The sequence below is a fragment of the Alosa pseudoharengus genome, unplaced genomic scaffold (assembly GCF_046254945.1).
Source record: "Alosa pseudoharengus isolate Yale_2024_CS ecotype anadromous, Long Island Sound unplaced genomic scaffold, YU_APseudo_1.1 YU_APseudo_1.1_scf_3, whole genome shotgun sequence".
NCBI classification, from domain to species: Eukaryota; Metazoa; Chordata; class Actinopteri; order Clupeiformes; family Clupeidae; genus Alosa; species Alosa pseudoharengus.
In genome coordinates, this window is record NW_027468718.1 from 15,972,695 (window position 1) to 15,991,528 (window position 18,834).

General features: G+C 46.2%; 1 protein-coding gene across 3 annotated transcripts in view; it reads left to right on the forward strand.

The window, feature by feature from the left end:
* Positions 1-18,834, forward strand: part of LOC143100315 (cohesin subunit SA-2) — a 29,130-nt gene that overhangs the window by 6,980 nt on the left and 3,316 nt on the right. For 2 of the 3 annotated variants that reach the window (XM_076263375.1, XM_076263376.1), the window contains exons 12-28: positions 527-625; positions 1,439-1,518; positions 1,913-2,020; positions 4,137-4,251; positions 5,044-5,200; positions 5,633-5,736; positions 6,629-6,721; positions 7,064-7,150; positions 7,536-7,736; positions 7,908-7,984; positions 8,082-8,169; positions 8,501-8,581; positions 10,582-10,674; positions 11,383-11,563; positions 13,361-13,506; positions 16,506-16,607; positions 18,629-18,786. In XM_076263375.1, coding sequence (XP_076119490.1) covers positions 527-625; positions 1,439-1,518; positions 1,913-2,020; positions 4,137-4,251; positions 5,044-5,200; positions 5,633-5,736; positions 6,629-6,721; positions 7,064-7,150; positions 7,536-7,736; positions 7,908-7,984; positions 8,082-8,169; positions 8,501-8,581; positions 10,582-10,674; positions 11,383-11,563; positions 13,361-13,506; positions 16,506-16,607; positions 18,629-18,786 — 1,970 coding nt within the window. Of the gene's footprint in view, positions 1-526; positions 626-1,438; positions 1,519-1,912; positions 2,021-4,136; positions 4,252-5,043; positions 5,201-5,632; positions 5,737-6,628; positions 6,722-7,063; positions 7,151-7,535; positions 7,737-7,907; positions 7,985-8,081; positions 8,170-8,500; positions 8,582-10,581; positions 10,675-11,382; positions 11,564-13,360; positions 13,507-16,505; positions 16,608-16,726; positions 16,785-18,628; positions 18,787-18,834 lie in introns of those variants that run through there. The other variant, XM_076263377.1, reaches the window with a different exon arrangement.

An 18,834-nucleotide genomic window follows, 5' to 3' on the forward strand; every position in this document is an offset into this window, starting at 1 on the left:
AAGGAATGTCATTCACACACACACACACACACACACACACAGAGACACTGTATTTTTTGTGCCTGGACGTATGTCAAATTTTGTTTTCCAGTAATGGTCATAGTGGTCCAATTATTTGACAAATATCCACCAAGACTCGCCCTGTTTATTGAGCTTATGAACATGTGGGTGCATTGTTAAACTTGCTAATGTAATGAGTGAAGTGGCTATTACTGTATGTGTGTGTCTCAGTTTTTAAAATGTCATTAGTTTGATATGTTGTTACTGTGTGCAAAAACTGTGTTGTTAGCACCTACTGTAAAACTCTGTACCAGGTCAGACTCTGGTTAAAGGCATGGCATCAATTTGCTCAACAAAAGTTAACTTCTTTGAAAGAATGGATGTCCGGTTTGACGGACCTGTCTGACTACCAAAAGCATATCAGATCATCAACACCATGATTTGAACGGTCTGTGTCTTCTCAACTGCTCATAAAAGCACACCAGGCCTCCTTCCTCAGCATTCACTAGTGACGTTTTTGTTGCAGCAACCAGACGTGCGGCTGAAGTGTGCGTTGGGACTGCAGGGACTCTACCTGGAAGAAAACCTCAGCCTCAAAATGGACCTCTTCACCATACGCTTCAAGGTACAAATACAACGCCCCCCCACCTCTGCTGTGCCATGCTCAGCCGTGAGTCTGTCTGTTTATGCTATCAATAGGATATCAAACAATTAATTCTTTATTAGTTAAGGTCACATTTGAACCCAGAAGTTCACAGTGAAATGATGAGAGAATGGGATTTCTCTGATCTGCAGTGCCTTTTTAAAGATGCACGTACAGAGCATTGCAGCTGCCATGAGTTCATATTAACCAGTCTGTGCTTTCAGAGACAGTGTATAAGCTGATGGACTGAAACAGTAGACTCTATTAGCTAGCAATACAATGGCTAACAATATAATGGCTAACTCCATAATCTGAGTTGTATAGATGGCAGCCATGCGCCCACTGGCTTTGCTTTGCTGTGCTCTGTTGAGGGCAGCAGGTCAGTGAACCATGACCTATTAGTGTGGTCTCTCTGAGGGCCCCTGGCCTGCCCCAGGCTTCAGGGGGCCTCTCTCCACTCCTCCTAGCCTGGCCCGGCTCTCATTATGAACTGCAAATGACCGCCTTCAGGTCGCGGGCTAGGATCCACGGGGTGAGGCTCGGGTTAATGAGGGCATGGTAGGTACCTGTGTGAGGCGAGACAGGGGAATGGATTCACAAACTGTCAGGACGAGTGAGAGAGATGGCAGGTGATGAATGGACTCAGCAGGAAGCTCACTGAGTAACTTAGCTTAGCTGTGTTTGGATAGCATGGGGATTATATGGGAATGGTCTGTTAAAGAGTGTGTTGGTTGTGTTGGGGTTCTAAGTTGTTGCCTGTGTATGAATCCATTTGTTGTTGGGGTTGTTCTGTAGGAGAGGATGCTCTCTATGGTGCTGGATAAAGACCACGAGGTGGCCATGCAGGCTATGAAGCTACTGATGTCCGTCTCTAAGTGAGTCTCTCTCTCTTTCGCTCTGTATCTGTCTGTCTGACAGTCTACAGTGTTTCCCAGAGAATTGAATTCCATTTGTGGTGGTTGGTTTGCAGAATTAACTTAAATGCAACAAATTAGTACAACGTGGTTATAATGCTAACCAGATTTAAGCACAATTTAGTACAACCTGGTAAATTATATTGTGGTGGTCAATGTTGATATTGTGGTGGGCCGCCACAAATAAGTCAATGTATGGGAAACACTGGTCCATCTCTCTCTCTCTCTCTTTCTCTCTCTCTTTTTCTCTCTTTCTCTCTCACTGTCTGTCTGTCTATCTAATTACCAAATGTTATGAGATTTGCCAAGCTCCATAGTGAACTCTGTCTGATCCACACACTGTTTTGTGGGTCAGGTACTGTGACGACACGTTCTCTCAGGATGACTTCAAGCACATGTTCCAGTTTGTCTACTCTTCCAACCGACCTCTGGCGGCCGCTGCGGGAGAAATCCTCTACTGCAGGTCAGTGAGAGGCCACTCGGCCCTCTAATGGCCTCATTCAGAGAGTCCGTGAAGAAGGCAGTCAAGAGGCCACAGTGCTGGCCTGGGGTCTGCTAGGGGTCTGCTAGGGTCTGCCTGAGTTGAACCATGGCAAGTCAAGTCAAGTCAAGTCAAGTCAAGTTTATTTATATAGTGCATTTCATACACAGAGGTCATTCAATGTAAAAAAAAAAGCAAACAGTAATAACAAATAAAAGCATAAAAGGGCAATAGCGAAATAATAGTTTAAAAGGTAAAGATCATAAAAAAAAACAAAAATATAAAACACACAAGGTAAAATCATTTAAAAATAAAGAATAATTAAAAAGACAAAATAAAACAATTCCTCGACTGTGTCTCTGTCCGGTCTTTTCAGTGTATTCCTCTTCTCCTTTCGGCGCATTCTGTTGATGTTATGGGTGTTCATGAAAAGAACTGATTGCTAAAGCAACTGAAACCCGAGGTTGGTTTGCCAAGTGTGTAGGATTACAGTTTTTTTCAGTCGCTAACAAGCGTTTGTCCAACGAGTTGTCACATTTTCAAAACTCTAAATACAGTTAGCACAGCATCTGTCTTTTGTGGCCATACCATTCGCACATTTCATGTCATTTTCACACGATATGCAGTCAGTGAACACATTTCCACAATGCTTACATTTTCTTAACAGACAAGCTATACCTCCCAACAAAATTATGGATTGTTTTTGCAGTATTTACGAATGTTAACACACAACATCCCACAATAGCAAAAACAATATTCCAAACCTTAGATACAGTACAAAAACCTCTGCTTCTGCAATGATATCAGTTCAAAAACAATATATCTCAGCTGATAATAAACAAACAATTGAATAATTGACACACAATTGATTTATGTTGGGTAAATTGGGCCAACCACAGCTGATTCCAGTCTGGCTTAGACTCAGTGGCAGGGGTTATTTTTTTCTATTACATTGACACGTATACAGTAAAAGGAGGACTTTGAGGAGTGATGTTTTTAGAAACAGAAACAAAAAAAAAAGACAAACACTGTATGTCTGGATTAGGAAGAGTAAGAGCAAGGGGCCCAGGGAGAAGAGCAGGCCCAGTGAGAGATGCAGTGAGAGATGCAGGAGCAGTGAGAGGAGCAGGGTCAGGGAGAAGAGCAGGCCCAGTGAGAGGTGCAGGAGCAGTGAGAGGAGCAGGGTCAGGGAGAAGAGCAGGCCTAAGGAGAGGGCAAGGTAGAGGTGTAAGAATGCGTGGTGGTGGCATTCCAAAGGCTGCAAGAACTGTTGTCAGGGATGAAATTTGTGCCACTATCATTGACCATGTAATCAATGCGATGTTGATGAAAACATGTGGCCTAACCCTGAAGATCCTGAAGAGCGCAGAGATTAGTCATTTTGTGCTTTTTTTAGTCCCCCCCCCTTTTTTATCTGGGCTTTTTGCTGTTGTTTTTTTGTTCAGAATGCTCTTGTGTGTTTCATGGATATTTTGTTGTTCACTGTAAGCAATACTGTAAAACCTTTTCTGTTCTATCATACTGTAAACAGTATTTTTACTGTACCTCCTGTAGTAAACAGTAAAGGAAAAAATAAACTGATTTGCTTTTTACTGGAATGCTTTTGAATGTGAACATAACATGTGGACATACAGTTCCCAATCCCAACCAAGACATTTAGTGTAAACATTGCATGCAAATACCTGTAAAACTGAAACATAAAAGTCTATGCAGTTTTTGTAATGTCAACAATAGCCAGTATTTTGAAACCTGGTGTACTTTGATTGAATGGATGTACCTTGTGAAGTGAAAACAAGTGTCCTTCTTTGACAGAATAATTTCATTTTGAGTCAGATTTCCAGTGTTTTGGTAAAGTTAGTGTGTGCAGAGAAATATGTGTTAGTAATATATTTAACAAAATGTGTTTTTGAGAAGAAAAAATGATCCATTTGGCCAATTGTGTTTTCTAGATGTGAGTCTGTGTTAAGAGTTTAGAAAAAGTATCTGAAGTATGGGTAAGCGCTTGTTAGTGATTGAAAAAAACTAAGAAATAGACATGGACGTTTTTTTTGTTAATGGAAAGAAACCATTTTCTCGTTCCCCCTTTCTGTTCTCCCAGACTGCTTGTTGAGCCTGACGTGCCGACCAGGGAGGGGGCCACAGGTGCGGAGCGGCACAGGGACCTAACGCTGGCCAGAGTGCGGGCCCTGATGCACTTCTCAGAGGAGAGCGAGGTGAGAAAGGCACCGTCACAACTAAACAGCGTTGAAGAGCAAAGAGAACAGGGTAGAGTGAAGACCACCATGTGTTAACATTGGGCACCAAATGATGCAAAAGATAAAGTGAATGAAATGAAAATGACTTTTGTTCATTATTAGTGAACATCATATTGAGACTAATGGTCATCAAGACACTTAACAAACCTCTTTGAGCAAGCCAGTGGTGACAGAAAGACCCCGTCGAACACAGTTTAGTGTATATAGACATGTTTGTGTGCACTGTATGCCTGAATGGGTCTCCTCTTATGGGCGTGGTTCTGTTCACGGTTTCCTCCTGTTAAAAGGATAATTCTCCCCTTTCGCTTTAGTGCTTAGTAATTCATACTCTGATGCTCTATCCATAAAGCAAATGAGTGATTGAACTGAGTGTGTTGTGTGTGTGTTGTGTGTGTGTGTTGTGTGTGTTGTGTGTGTTGTGTGTGTGTTGTGTGTGTTGTGTGTGTGTTGTGTGTTGTGTGTGTGTTGTGTGTGTGTTGTGTTGTGTGTGTATGTGTGTTGTGTGTGTGTGTGTTGTGTGTGTGTTGTGTGTTGTGTGTGTGTTGTGTGTGTGTTGTGTTGTGTGTGTGTTGTGTTGTGTGTGTGTGTTGTGTGTGTGTGTGTGTGTTGTGTGTGTGTCGTGTGTGTCGTGTGTCGTGTGTTGTGTGTGTGTCGTGTGTGTTGTGTGTGTTGTGTGTGTGTCGTGTGTTGTGTGTGTGTTGTGTGTGTTGTGTTGTGTGTGTTGTGTGTGTGTTGTGTGTTGGTGTCCAGCTGCACGAGCATGTGGTATACCTGGTGGACAGCCTGTGGGAGTGTGGCGGGGCTGTGCTCAGGGACTGGGCCTCACTCACCTCGCTGCTCCTGCAGCCCTCTCCACCCTCCTCCTCCTCCTCTTCCTCCTCCTCCTCACCTCCAGCCCAGGAGCAAGGTAAGGTCTTACACACACACACACACACACACACACACACACACGGACCTACATTCACAGACTCAGACACAGACTGACACATCTCACATAGACACACACACACAGAGACACACACACATGCACACACACACACTCAGACATGCACAGATTCTCAGACTCATACTCACCTAGATACATACACTTACATACTGTACACCCAGTCTCTCTTTTCTCTCTTTCTCGCTCTGTCTCTCTGTCTCTCTCTCTCTCTCTCCCAATTCATACCTCATATCTTATGAAATACTGTAGGTCACAGTAGGTGTATTATTTTACAGTTAAACCAAAACGACTGTATAGAATTATATGCATGTTTCTGTATGTGTGTGTGTGTGTGTGTGTGTGTGTGTGTGTGTGTGTGTGTGTGTGTGTGTGTGTGTGTGTGTGTGTGTGTAGTTGTGAGCCCCGCTGAGCTGCGCTTTGTGCTGGAGGTCCTGTTGGCATCGGTCAGACAGGCTGCAGAGGGACCTCCACTGGCCGGCAGAGCCACAGGCAAAAAGGTGCCAACGCCACACCTCATATAAACATCCACATCCACATCCACATCCACACCTCATATAAACATCCACATCCACATCCACATCCACATCCACACCTCATATAAACATCCACATCCACATCCACATCCACATCCACATATAAACATCCACACCTCATATAAACATCCACATCCACATCCACATATAAACATCCACACCTCATATAAACATCCACATCCACATCCACACCTCATATAAACATCCACATCCACATCCACATCCACACCTCATATAAACATCCACATCCACATCCACACCTCATATAAACATCCACATCCACATCCACATCCACATCCACATCCACATCCACACCTCATATAAACATCCACATCCACATCCACATCCACATATAAACATCCACACCTCATATAAACATCCACATCCACATCCACATATAAACATCCACACCTCATATAAACATCCACACCTCATATAAACATCCACATCCACATATAAACATCCACACCTCATATAAACATCCACATCCACATATAAACATCCACACCTCATATAAACATCCACATCCACATATAAACATCCACACCTCATATAAACATCCACATCCACATCCACATCCACACACATGCAGCCCTGCCTGCATCACTGTTTATGTGTTTTTTCTGGTTAGGGACAGTTATGATATGACAGAAAGATATAGGAGAAAAATGTACTACAGCAGTATACTACATTCAGTATAGGACAAGTATAGGACCAGTTGCAGTTTATGGCAATGATGATACTAAGAGTCTGTATGTACTGTGTGTGTGTGTGTGTGTGTGTCTGTCTGTCTGTGTGTGTGTGTGTGTGTGTGTGTGTGTGTGTGTGTGTGTGTGTGTGTGTGTTCTGTGCGCAGGTTATCGGTGCTAAAGACAAGAAGAGTCAGCAGGATGAGTGTGTTGGCCTCACGGCTCACCTGCTGAGGGTGCTGCCTCAGCTGCTATGTAAAGTAGGTCACTGGGGGAACAGTTTGATAAATCACCCAACTCCACCTCCAGCAAACCTCTGTTACTTGAAAATATGTAATCTAAAGAAAGATAAGTTTGTAATCTTGAATAATGTTAAATAATTGTTTTGGTATGTTGGTGCCCTGATAAAGCTCTGGATTGAAGGCTCAGCTAAGCTAGCTAAAATGCCAAACATTTTAATGCTAATTTGTTTTCTGCTCATGTCAGATGGAGCTAGCAGTGTTGTGTGTGCGTCTCGTTTGGATGTCTGATGATGAGGTGTAGTGCATGCGACATGCAGCCATCTTCTTTTGACACTTACAGTTCCTCTGTTGTCTCCTCAGTACTCAGAGGATGTGCAGATGATGACATCACTACTCAAAATACCTCAGTACTTCCAGGTGATCACGTCGGGAGAGGAACACAGCGAGGTGAGATCTGCAACTCCATGTTCTTATTCTTCCAGCTGGACATCTGAGGAGTTTTTAAGCTCATTTCCACAGAAGAACCCTTTTAAGATGTACATTTAGAACCTATTTTGGTTTTTTGGCTATTCATTTCCCTACATTTGGATACTTCTATGTAAACTCCACAATTTTTGGCTGCATCAGTGAAAACCTATTATTTATTTTTTTTACTTTGAATGTTGTTTTCCTACACATACACACAAGCACACTGGTCTGCCATGCAGCCCCTCAGTTCCACCGAAAGAATTTAATGAATGTCAACAGAGTGTACCATCTCCCCCTGGTGGCTGGAGTCTGACAGTGCACATCCCCCCCCCCCCCCCCCCCGTCCCCCCCCCCCCCACTGCAGGCTGTGCAGGGCCTGCTGGCTCGGATGGAGGCTGCTGTGAGCGGGCACACCGACCAGGCTCTGCTGGAGGCCGCTGCCCGCTCCTACCTGGCGCTCAGCTCCGAGGAGTCCCCCTGGCACGACCACGTGATCCCCGTCATGGACCAGCTCATCCAGCGCTGGACCGCTCACCTGGGAACACTTTTAGAAGACGTGCTAAAGGTGAGCGGCATCACCTGAGCTTCACTGTATGCTCTGCCTATGTACCGTATTTCTTTCTTCTGTTTCTGATGCTTGTGTGGTTTGATGCTATAGTGTTTCTAAGGGGAAAAGGGCAGTGGACGCTAAATTTGTGGACAATGCTCGGACGTTACCCTTATGTCTCTGTTTTAGGAGGGACACTTCACTGAGGATAAAGAAAAAGCTGAAGAAATTCTGTCCACACTGAGAAAACTTACTGCTTTCCATAAGTATGTATGGTGACTCCATATTTGAATTATTTCAGGTTTTTTTTTACTCCTTGGTCATTTGTGTGAAGTGATTTGACCTTGTGACCTCTATCCTCAGTGGTCAACACATGTCTAAGTGGGGACTGCATGACCAGGTGTCTAAACTGCTCATAGCAGAGACCAAACACGGAGGACTTCCTGCGGAGGTACTAAAGCTATGTAAATCTAAACACTACACTGACTACTTGATTTATTTATTAGTTGTATTACTGTATATTATTACTGTAACCTGTTATTGTAACTTGTCTCATACTTTGGATTACATTTTTAATTGAATAAAAATAAAACTTCTGCTACCAATTATTTTTTGTAGACCGTAGACTGTCAGAATGTTGGATAAAACTGATGGGTTTGTCTGATGTCAAACAGGAACAAGTTTTCATCCAATAAGGCATCTGTAAAACTTCCATGCAGTATCATAGTCTGAAAGCTTTCATCTCCCTGTCTCTGTCCCCTCTGTCCCTCTCTGTGTCTCAGGTGGTGGTGGAAGCTCTGCGATGTGTGGGTCTGTCTATCCTCTGGAAGCTCCACAGCTTCGGCGAGGTGGCTGCCTCAAGGGTAAGTTTAGTCCAGTGCTGCGTGCTGCAAAACCTGGACACGCTGGGAGGGAATCAGCACTTAGAGTTATAGCAACCAAGCCAGTCTCTGAGCGTCTGCACTCACTAGAGCAGAGTTGTAACTACCAAAAGCATCTCCACTCTCTAAAACAGTGGCAAAGACAGAGCTGGCAGGTCTAACCCCTACACTTTTTTGTCAAATTAATTTGTTCTAATTAATTAATTCAGTTAATTGCTCCTCATGGTGTTCTTTAGATGTTCATTCAGTTGAGTGCGTCAATATTAAAACTATAAACTTTAAAGGGGAAACATACCAAGTGGCTTGGGTCGAGCCATAGACTCCATAGCAACTCAGTCAACAGTCAACATGCTTCAACAACATGGAAGGGAGAGCTGTGATTTGATTGGCTCAGTATCAACAGTACTTGCCAGAATGGCGGACTCTACCTTTAGGTTTCCATGCACACGTTCACCACGTCCATACCAGGTTCAAAGTGATGAATTAGTGGTCAGATTTATCTTGATGATTTAGCCGCGTGACTGGGGTGGAATATGATCAGCCAAAACACACACACACACACACACACACACACACACACACACACACACACACACACACACACACACACACACACAGAGTTGGCCTTTGATGTTGAGATAAGCAGTAGCACTACAGAGTGTGGGCCAGAGCTCATCAGGATCCCCCTGGAGGTTACGTCTGACGCATTTTTTTTAATAAGTTACGCAAATGCCAGTGATTTGATGTGCAGTTGCCAAGGGCTAGTGCGCCTGGGTGATGGATTGGAGCGGTTGCGTGTTAGCGGCTACCTGCCTGTGTGGCGTTGGGACACGCGTAACGTGATCTGATCTCTAATGTCCGCCTGATTAAGCCCACTCTAACCCACCCCCAGTGTTTCCAGGCGCTTGGCATAATCACATTTCCTGCCTCCACGTTGACCTCTGACCCCGGAGGCACTGAAATATTGATGGACTAATGTGGCTGGAGGTAGTAGGAGGGGTGGTGGTGGAGGGAGGATCAGGGCGAGGCGTAAGGATGACCACGTCCACTGGAAAACCTCTCCATCAATAACTGACAGGGGCCGGCTGGAATTCCAGCACTTCGGCCTCCATCTGCAATTCTAATGTCACTGTGTACCACTGGGTATGGCTGGGGGTGTTGGGTATGGCTGAGCCACACTTAGAGGAGAACGAGGGGGGGGGGGGTTATTATTATCATTGGATGAAAACAATCTCTCCTGGGTCCTTGGGAATGAAATTGTGCCGTCTTTGTGACGTGCCTCCACCACACTAAACTGAAATGGGACAGGCACTTCCTAAGACCCCCCACCCCCCTCGTCCCACTCCTCTTCACCTCCTCCTCCTCCTCCTCCTTGTCTTCGCTCCCCGGAGCGCCACAACGCTGTAATTATGAAAGAGGAGTTTTTTTTTTTTTTTTACACGAGGGAGCGTTGCTGCGGCGGCTGGCGCCGAGCTTTCATCCGCGCGCCGCTCCCCGAGCCCTCCTGTGCTCCGCCATCACATCGCATTATTTAGCCTAATTACGCCAGCGCAGTCTCTGTCTGCCGACGCACGCCTCTGAAGATGGGCCCTGCTACCCTGCACTCACACACTTCTCTCTCACACACAGATCTGTGTGTGTGTGTGTGTGTGTGTGTGTGTTTGTGTGTGTGTGTGTGTGTTTGAGCTTTTTAGATGACAGAGGGTTGATATATTTTTTCCCTACCTTTATGTTATTGATCTGTTTTTGCGCTGGATTGTGGCTTGCTGTTTTTTTGAAGTTAAAAATAAAATGTCTCTCTTCACGTCATGCTGTTAATTTTCTGCCTGATTTTTTTGCTGTGTGAAAAAGTGGGTGTATGCCATTAAAAGACAGTGTGTGTGTGTGTGTGTGTGTGTGTGTGTGTGTGTGTGTGTGTGTGTGTGTGTGTGTGTGTGTGTGTGTGTGTGTGTGTGTGTGCGTATGTGTGCGTGTGCTTTCAGGAGGCAGTCATCCGCCAGAGGACCCAGCTCCGAGCCTTCTGTGAGAAATGTCATCGCTGCCTCACCCACATGGAGCAGCAGGTCCGGGAACAGGTACTGTACGACATGTCTGCTCATCTCTCTTACCAGTAAAACTCACCCACATTCCGGAATTGTCACCCCTGCTTGGAGTTTGATCTTTGCTTATTTGAGTCAGACTATTGTTTTCGATGCCGAAATACCATTAGGACTTTGTTGTTTGTAGAGAGTGCGTGTCTGGCAACCGAACCGTTTCCTTGTTAAAGTCCAACGTGAACCGAGGCCTTGGGTTCAGAGAGGCTGTTTACAAGTGGAATGCCTGCAAATAGGCCGTCCCAGTTGTTCGCCTCTCGGTATCTCCCCCATCAAGGCCATTTCCTAATTGCGTGTAGTTTGGTGGAACTGCCTTGAGAATGCAGACATGAAAAACCGCGTTGCGAGTGGCCAAACTCCTCAGGGATATTTCATCTGCGCTCCCTCCTCCAGGACCCTGCTGTTTGGAGTAATGGAGATGACTCTTAACTGTCCTGGCCAGACAAAAAGGGCTCACTTTCTCGTTGTATTGTAGTCGATCTCCATCACATTTGTCTCTGATAAAAACCATCCATTAGCCCACAAGGAAACCATGTCTCTCTAGCATACTGCATGCAGTTATTGATAGCGTTGTTGCAGTTGGAACACAGCAGACACGCACTGGGTGTTAGACTGTGCTGTTGTTTCGATCCGGCGTTGATGTGGGTCAGGCTCTCAGTCACGCACTGTCCCTCTCTGAAACCCCCTTAGGCATTTGTGTCTCTGTGTGACGTGCTCGTGGCCCATAACTACCAGCTGCAGGTGTGGGAGCCGGCGTCGGGCACCCCTCTGCTCCTCTACGCCCCTGACCCCAAGCTGCAGAAGGCCCTGGTCACCTTCATCCTGGACCATGTCTTCACCGGCGCCGAGACGGACGGCCATAGCACCCGGGGTGAGAGGAAATGATGAAGTATATGTTTACACACAAACACACACACACACACACACACACACACACACACACACACACAGACACACACACACATAAACACACACACACTTCTTTTCTCTACTTCTTCCCACATGTGCAGCAAAAGGCTTTGCCTGCTTTGCCTTTTTCTCAATAAGTGTTTCATAAAAGTGTTTTTATTAAAGGAGTCATTGTGGTATTTTCGCTGGCGGAATGATTTCCCAAACAGCTAATTCATTTTTTTCCATATATTATATATACCAAGTACAGTAGCTGGCGCTACCTTTTTTTACAGGTGTCTGAAGGCTTGTTGTGATTTTCAGTGAGCAGCTTAATTCCACAAGGTGGCAGTCTTTCTCTTTGTTAAACATGACGGCCTGCAAGATGTGGCCAGCTCTGAAAGAAAAATACTGGCACTTCAGCCTGTTGGCTTATTAATGGTAAAATATTCTCATATGAAATGTGTGCGCGCTGTTTGATACATTGAGTCTCTGCTTTACCGTACGCGATGGGCCCAGAAGGATTGACTAGCTTTCACAGCCGCCCATTCAAGCGTGACCTTTCGTTTAACCCCAGAAATCTGCAAGGAAATCATGCAAACGCAAATTAATTTTTATACATCTCTATTAGACAGCTAGTCCAAGAGGTCATTAGCATTTCTTATCCAGACGTTTTCCCGGCAATCATTAAATGGGCAATTTCACAGAGAGCCGTTAGTGCGCCCCCAAACACAAGGCTGCGAGAGATGCAGGTCACTGGTCATTTCCAACAGATTAGCTGATCGGAAGAGAAATTGCTCTGGTAAAGAGGAACATTATTTCAGTGTTTTTCCCCCTGTCCAACAAAAGCATTTAGAGATCTAAGGCAGAAAAACAGCACGCATGGAAATGGATTACACAATAAGCACTCAGATCAATACAAATAACGGCAGGCTTTTATTTGGAATACAGTATTTTCCACATGCAATAACATTGCTTTGTTGTATTGAGTTAAATAATGAATTTATTGATTAATGGATGCTACTGATCTAATGGATATTTAATCATCAGCAGGAAATTGACCACATTTAATCATGTTGTGTCTTCAAACACATGCACTAGGGAGGCCTTCCTTTTTGCTCTCCCATACGGCGTGTTTTCATCTTTTTGAAACAAATGTAATCTGGGTGTATTGGCTCGTAACAAGTAATAAAAAGAAGCCTTAAGATTAGATTTAGTCCTTGTCTCCTATGGCGTAATCCAAACTTGTTCTATTAGGTAGTGGCTTCAGGAATCAGTCACTGGGCAAAGACTGACATTGAGTTATGGAGTGAGGGTGTTGACTTCTCACTTCAGGAGGATACATTATTACATGTTGGAAACTCACTTGTCTCTGCATTCTTTAAGTGTATTATCTGTTTCTTGCCGGATGAATGCCAAAACAGCTCTCCCACTCCAGCCCTCTCTATTGGACTCGATCCTATAGACCCTTTCAACAATAAAAACAAAAACAATGCTTGAACGTTCTATTTGGGCCCCAATCTACTTCCTCTGCATTAAGATAACATATGGAATGTTAAAAAGGAAGTCTTGTGGGGCCAACTATGATGCTGATAATGGAACTCTCTTGAAAGGGTCCATATGGTTGTAGTAATAGATACATTATGTGCTAAAGAATAGTGTAAAATAATATGGAGGATATTTAGTGGCGTAATTATTTTCTCTCTGTCTGTCTGTGTGTGTGTGTGTGTGTGTTTGTGTGTGTGTCTGTCTGTCTATCTATCTGTGTGTGTGTGTGTAGTCAGTGGTTTGGACACTGAGTGTGGCAGCACTCGGCTTGAGGACCTGCACAAGCGCCGGAACCTGCTGGCTGCCTACTGTAAGCTGATCGTGACCAGCGTGCTGGAGATGAGCATGGCTGCAGAGATCTTCAAACAGTACATGAAGGTACTCTCTCCCTCTCCCTCTCCACAGCCCCACTCCGTCTGCCACTACACGCCAATGAAACTAAACGTGAAAGTAGATGCATCATTGATAGAAGCATCCAACTGCGCCGGATATCTGAAAATCTGAGACTAGCGGTGTGTTTGAGAGCTGTTGTCTGGTCAGCGATCAGTGAGGAGAGCAATGTTCTCTGTCTGCCGATCTGCGTCTGTGAGTTTCCAAGCCGCAGAGAGCCACAGCAGAACTGAAAGCAAACAGGATATGAGGTTGTGCAAAGGTTAAGCAACTGATCGATTAGAATCAATAGCACACTCTCTCACATGCTCCAAGAGTAGCCCCTCACGTGTCCGACGCAACAAGTGAATATGCCCTCCATTCCGGTTTTGGGGTCAGCAGGGCAGAGCGAGGTGTCTGGTTGGAGCAGGGGGGGGGGGGGGTCAGACAGATTGCACGCTATCGATTGACCAGGACTCTGGTGCACGTTTATCCTCGTGGCTTGTGGTTCGTGGGTTGCTTAGTAACTTTGTTGGTTCCTCAAACATGAGCTAAATAGTTGTGAAACTGTGAATTGAGAAATGTTAATACCACAGACAGTAAATAAATAGAATATGTACAACCACAGCTGGTCTGAATAAAAAAAAAACAGACCTGGAATATGTACTGTACAGTTGTGTGTGTCTGTCTGTGTGTGCATTTGTATTTGTTGGTGTCTGTCTGTTTGGTGTGTGTGTGTGTGTGTGTGTGTGTGTGTGTGTGTGTGTGTGTATATGTACTGTATGTGTGTGTGTGTGTGTGTGTGTGTGTGTGTGTGTGTGTGTGTGTGTGTGTGTGTGTGTGTGTGTTTGTGTTTGTTTTTTTTGTGTGTGCGTATGTGTGCACATACATGTGTTTGTGATGGTCTGACATGCCTGGTATGCCGTTCCGGTGCAGGCATTTGGCCTGGGCAGCCATACCCTCATCAACATTCCCCCTGATCAAGGCAGACTGCGCCACCACGCGCCCACCTCCCTCCTACCCCCCCTTCCACCCCCACCTCCGCCTGGCCGTCACCATGAACGATGCCTTTCAAAGTCGGCGGCGGATGACAGAAATTTGGCGTCGGTCAGAATAAAACCCCTGCGCGCTTGTTTGCCCGGCTTCCTGCGTGCACTGACCGCTGCGACTGACAAGCCATCGCTTGTTTACAGGCTGACCTGCGCTGCCAATCCGCCGGCCAGTCCAGCCGTGTTGAATGCATATTTTATTGAAGGTAAACAGGGGGAGGTGCGTCTGGGCCAGGGGAGATAAGTCATGTGTCAGGTGAGGTCTTCTGCTCCACGTTACTCCCACGGAGTTGAACTGTGCCATGCTAACGCTAACGCTAACGTGGGGGCTCATTTGGGCTTGATAGGAGCCCACACTGTCTGTGCCCCATTTCTCTCTCTCTCTCCCTCTCTCTCTCTCTCTCTCTCTCTCTCTCTCTCTCTCTCTCTCTCTCTCTCTCTCTCTCTCTCTCTCTCTCTCTTCTCTTTGTGTCTTGTGTCTCTCTTTCTATCTTCATCTCTCTTTTCTCCCTGGGTCTTTTCTTCATGTCTTTCTCTTTAGACATCTCTCCCCACCCCCCTCCTGTTCCCCCAGCTTCTCTGTCCCTGGGTCACAGAGTCCGTGTGGGAGAGGATTTGTCTGATCCTGCAGGGTCTCCAGCTTGTGATGGGGGGAAGGGCCGTCCAGAGTGGGGCTCCGCGGCAGATTATCTCTCTCTGCTAGAGAGGGTCGGCACGCAGGCCCAGGCCACTCTTCAACACTGATAGGCCCGTGTCCAGAACACAGGACACAACCCAACTCCCTACCCCCCTTTCACACACCCCAACAAGTGTGTATGTGTGTGTGTGTGTGTGTGTGTGTGTGTGTGTGTGTGTGTGTGTGTGTGTGTTCACTGACCCCCTGCCAGGTTAAATGTTAAAATATCTTTTTCAGAACAAATAACAACATCTTTTTCAGAACAATAGTAACCACACTGAGGCCAGCACTGGGTCTGAGTGAGAGAGGCCCTCCAAGCTGGACAGCTGAGTCAGTGTGCACAGGACTCCGTGTACACACGTCTCCACAAGAGCATGGACGCTCCACAGGTCCCAGATCAGTGGGAGTCGGGTGGTGGTGGGGGGTAAATGTGGAGCACATGGCGGTGTTGCTGTGCAGCAGCAGGGGGGTTGGGTCTCGGTGTTAACCTTCTCATTCAGCAGTGGATTAGACGCTTGGAAAAGGAAACGAGGGGGGAGCAATTAATTGGAGCAATTAATCTCTAGCTAGTCAGAGTGTGCCGTTAAACCTCGAGAATTATGAGCTTAGGTGTGATGAATGGGAGTTTACACACACACACACACACACACACACACACACACACACGCACACACACACACACACACACACACACACACACACACACACACACACGCACATACACACACACACAAACACACACACACACACACACACACACACACACACACTCACACACACACACACATACGCTCATACACACACATACCCATACACACCCACACACACACACACACTTGCACATGCACATACCCCCACACATACTCCAGGCCTTCTGGAGCAGATTTGCTCTTTTGTGCCATCAGGGCTGGACAAATCGTTCTTTAGCGTTAACGTGCAGAGGCGCCGCAGACCCAGAACTCTCTGGTCAGCCACAGACCGATGGACCAGAGAGACTCCTTAAGCAGGATGAGAGGCTTGTGGAACAGAAAAGCACTAGCTCAGCAGGCGGCCATTGGCATCCATCTGCTTATGCAACATCACAAGCGGAGGCCCCTGCATTCCCACGGCAACAACATGTGCTTGGAGACCCTGTGGGGACAGCATGTGTGTGTATGAGTTTGAGTGACCCCTTCTAAAGTTCTAAAGAAACACTGAATGTTCTCTCTGTCTCTTTCTGTTTTTGTCTGTGTGTGTGTGTGTGTGTGTGTGTGTGTGTGTGTGGATGTTCTTTCTTGTTGCAGTACTACTCTGACTTTGGGGACATCATCAAAGAGACGCTGAACCGGACACGGCAGATGGACAAGATTGAGAGTGCGCGGACACTGATGCTGTGTCTGCAGCAGGTATATGGAGCTCAGGGTCTTTATTTTATTTTTATTTAAAAAAAAAAGATATATATATATTTCTTCGCTCTCTGTTTCTTTCTCACTTTGTCCTTCTATTTCCCACCTTCCTGTCAAAGATGGCAATGAGGTGTCAGATGGAGTATAATGGAGAGTCAAAGATGGAGTAGAAGGGAGAGTCAAAACACCCCCCCATCTTTCTTTCCTATGTAGATAGATAGATGGAAGCTTTATTTGTCATTGCATAAAATACAGAGTATCAACACAACGAAATTCAAGTTGCCACTCTTGGTCAGTGCTTTTAAAAAGAGCAATAAATAATTCATAAATAAATAAGTAAACATACAGAAAAACATCCCCTATATGCTCTGCACTCTCTCTTACTCTCACACACACTCTCATCCACCCAGCCCCAACACACACTCTCATCCACCCAGCCCCAACACACACTCTCATCCACCCAGCCCCAAACACACACTCTCATCCACCCAGCCCCAAACGCAGCACAGCATTTACACACAGAAATACCCTCCAAACCCTCCCACACAGAACACCCTCCAGCACACATCAGTAAAATAGCCGCAGCCTAATAGCAAGAAAGTGCCTAGTGCATAGGTGCACAGAATGCAATATTGTCCAGAGGTGTTAGTGGTTGATCATGGCAAGGGAGGGGAAGATTGGGGGGGGTGGCCAGAGTTTGCAGAGGGTTCTTTTTTTGGTTTAGTGAAGGTATGGCCCAGGGGAAGAAACTGTTGGTTAGTCTGGCGGTGCGTGCATTTATTGACCTGAAACGCCTGCCGGAGGGAAGCAGGTTGAACAGGTGGTGGGCAGGGTGGGCAGAGTCCTTGAAAATGGATCTGGACCATTTGCTCAGTATGCTCAGTCTTTCCATCCATCTATCTTTCATTCTTTCTGTCACTGTTATCTCATTCTCTTGTTCCATCACTCTGTCTCTATTTCCCTCTCTCTCCTCTCTCTCTCTCTCTCTCTCTCTCTCTCTCTCTCTCTCTCTCTCTCTCTCTCTTTCACACACACACACACACACGTTCTCACTCTCCATCTCTCCTTATCGGACACCTCTATGCAGGACACATCTGCTTGGCCTCATGCCAACTCATGTCACCTCTCCACCCCCACCCCCCCATGTTGGTCCTGAATAGCCCCATGCAGCTGTCAGCACCTCTCAGACACACACAGAAATCCTCCACCAGCCCGCCCCCCCCCCCCCCCCCCAATCCGTGAACCCATTGGAATGTTCTAGATCACCTCCATTCTTTGTTTGGCCACCGCTAGATCCCCAGTGAGGGGCAAGGGATTGGAAAAACTGAGGGGGACTGATGAACTGTCACCGCTCTCTTTTTATGTTTTGGCTCCTTTGACTGGTTTAAACTAGAAGAGGACACACATCGGTTGGTTAAGGGTAGTCCTAACAGTGAAAAGCATACCCATGCCCTCATTGAAATGAACGTGTGAGACGTGTGAAGGTGTGAAGGAGTGTCCTTGTACTGTGACTCACTGGTCTCGTATTGGTTGATTGTACTGTGGAACTGATGAAGTGTCTGGTGATTAATCAGCACTTTCATGGGCATTCAGTCCTGGCGTGGATTTAACAGTGCTTTTGCTAGTGTATGTTAGTTGACAAGGCTAGTCTTTGAGGCAGCACTGTATGGCCTGTTGGCCATGTCAAACCCATTGATCAATCTGAACAGTATGATGAGTGAAACCCTTCTGTGTAGATGGATCAGCTATCAAATCTTTTTCTGGCAGACTTGTATCACTTGTTTACATTCTCTCTCTCTCACTCTCTCTACTCTGGTCCTTTCTTTCCCCTTTATCCTCCCTTTCTTTCCCGTCCCATTCCTTTCCTCTTTTCTCCTCTTGTCACTCTCCATCTCTCCATCTCTTCTCTCTATTTCCTGTGACTCCTTTCTGTTCTCCTTTCTTCTTTCCCAATCGTTCCCTCTTCTCTGACCCCCTCCCCTCTCCTCCCCTCCCCTCTCCTCTCTCTCTGTGTGCCTCAGCTCTACCTGCGTCTGAAGCAGGAGCAGGAGGGTGGGAGCAGCGGGCGGCGCTCGGACGTGCAGACCTACAGCAGCATTAAGGAGCTGGCCCGACGCTTCTCCCTCACCTTCGGCTGGGACCAGATCAAGTCCCGCGAGTCACTGGCCATGATCCACAGGTAGCCTACTCGATACACCTCCGCCGAGGGCTCCTGTCTTTTAACCAC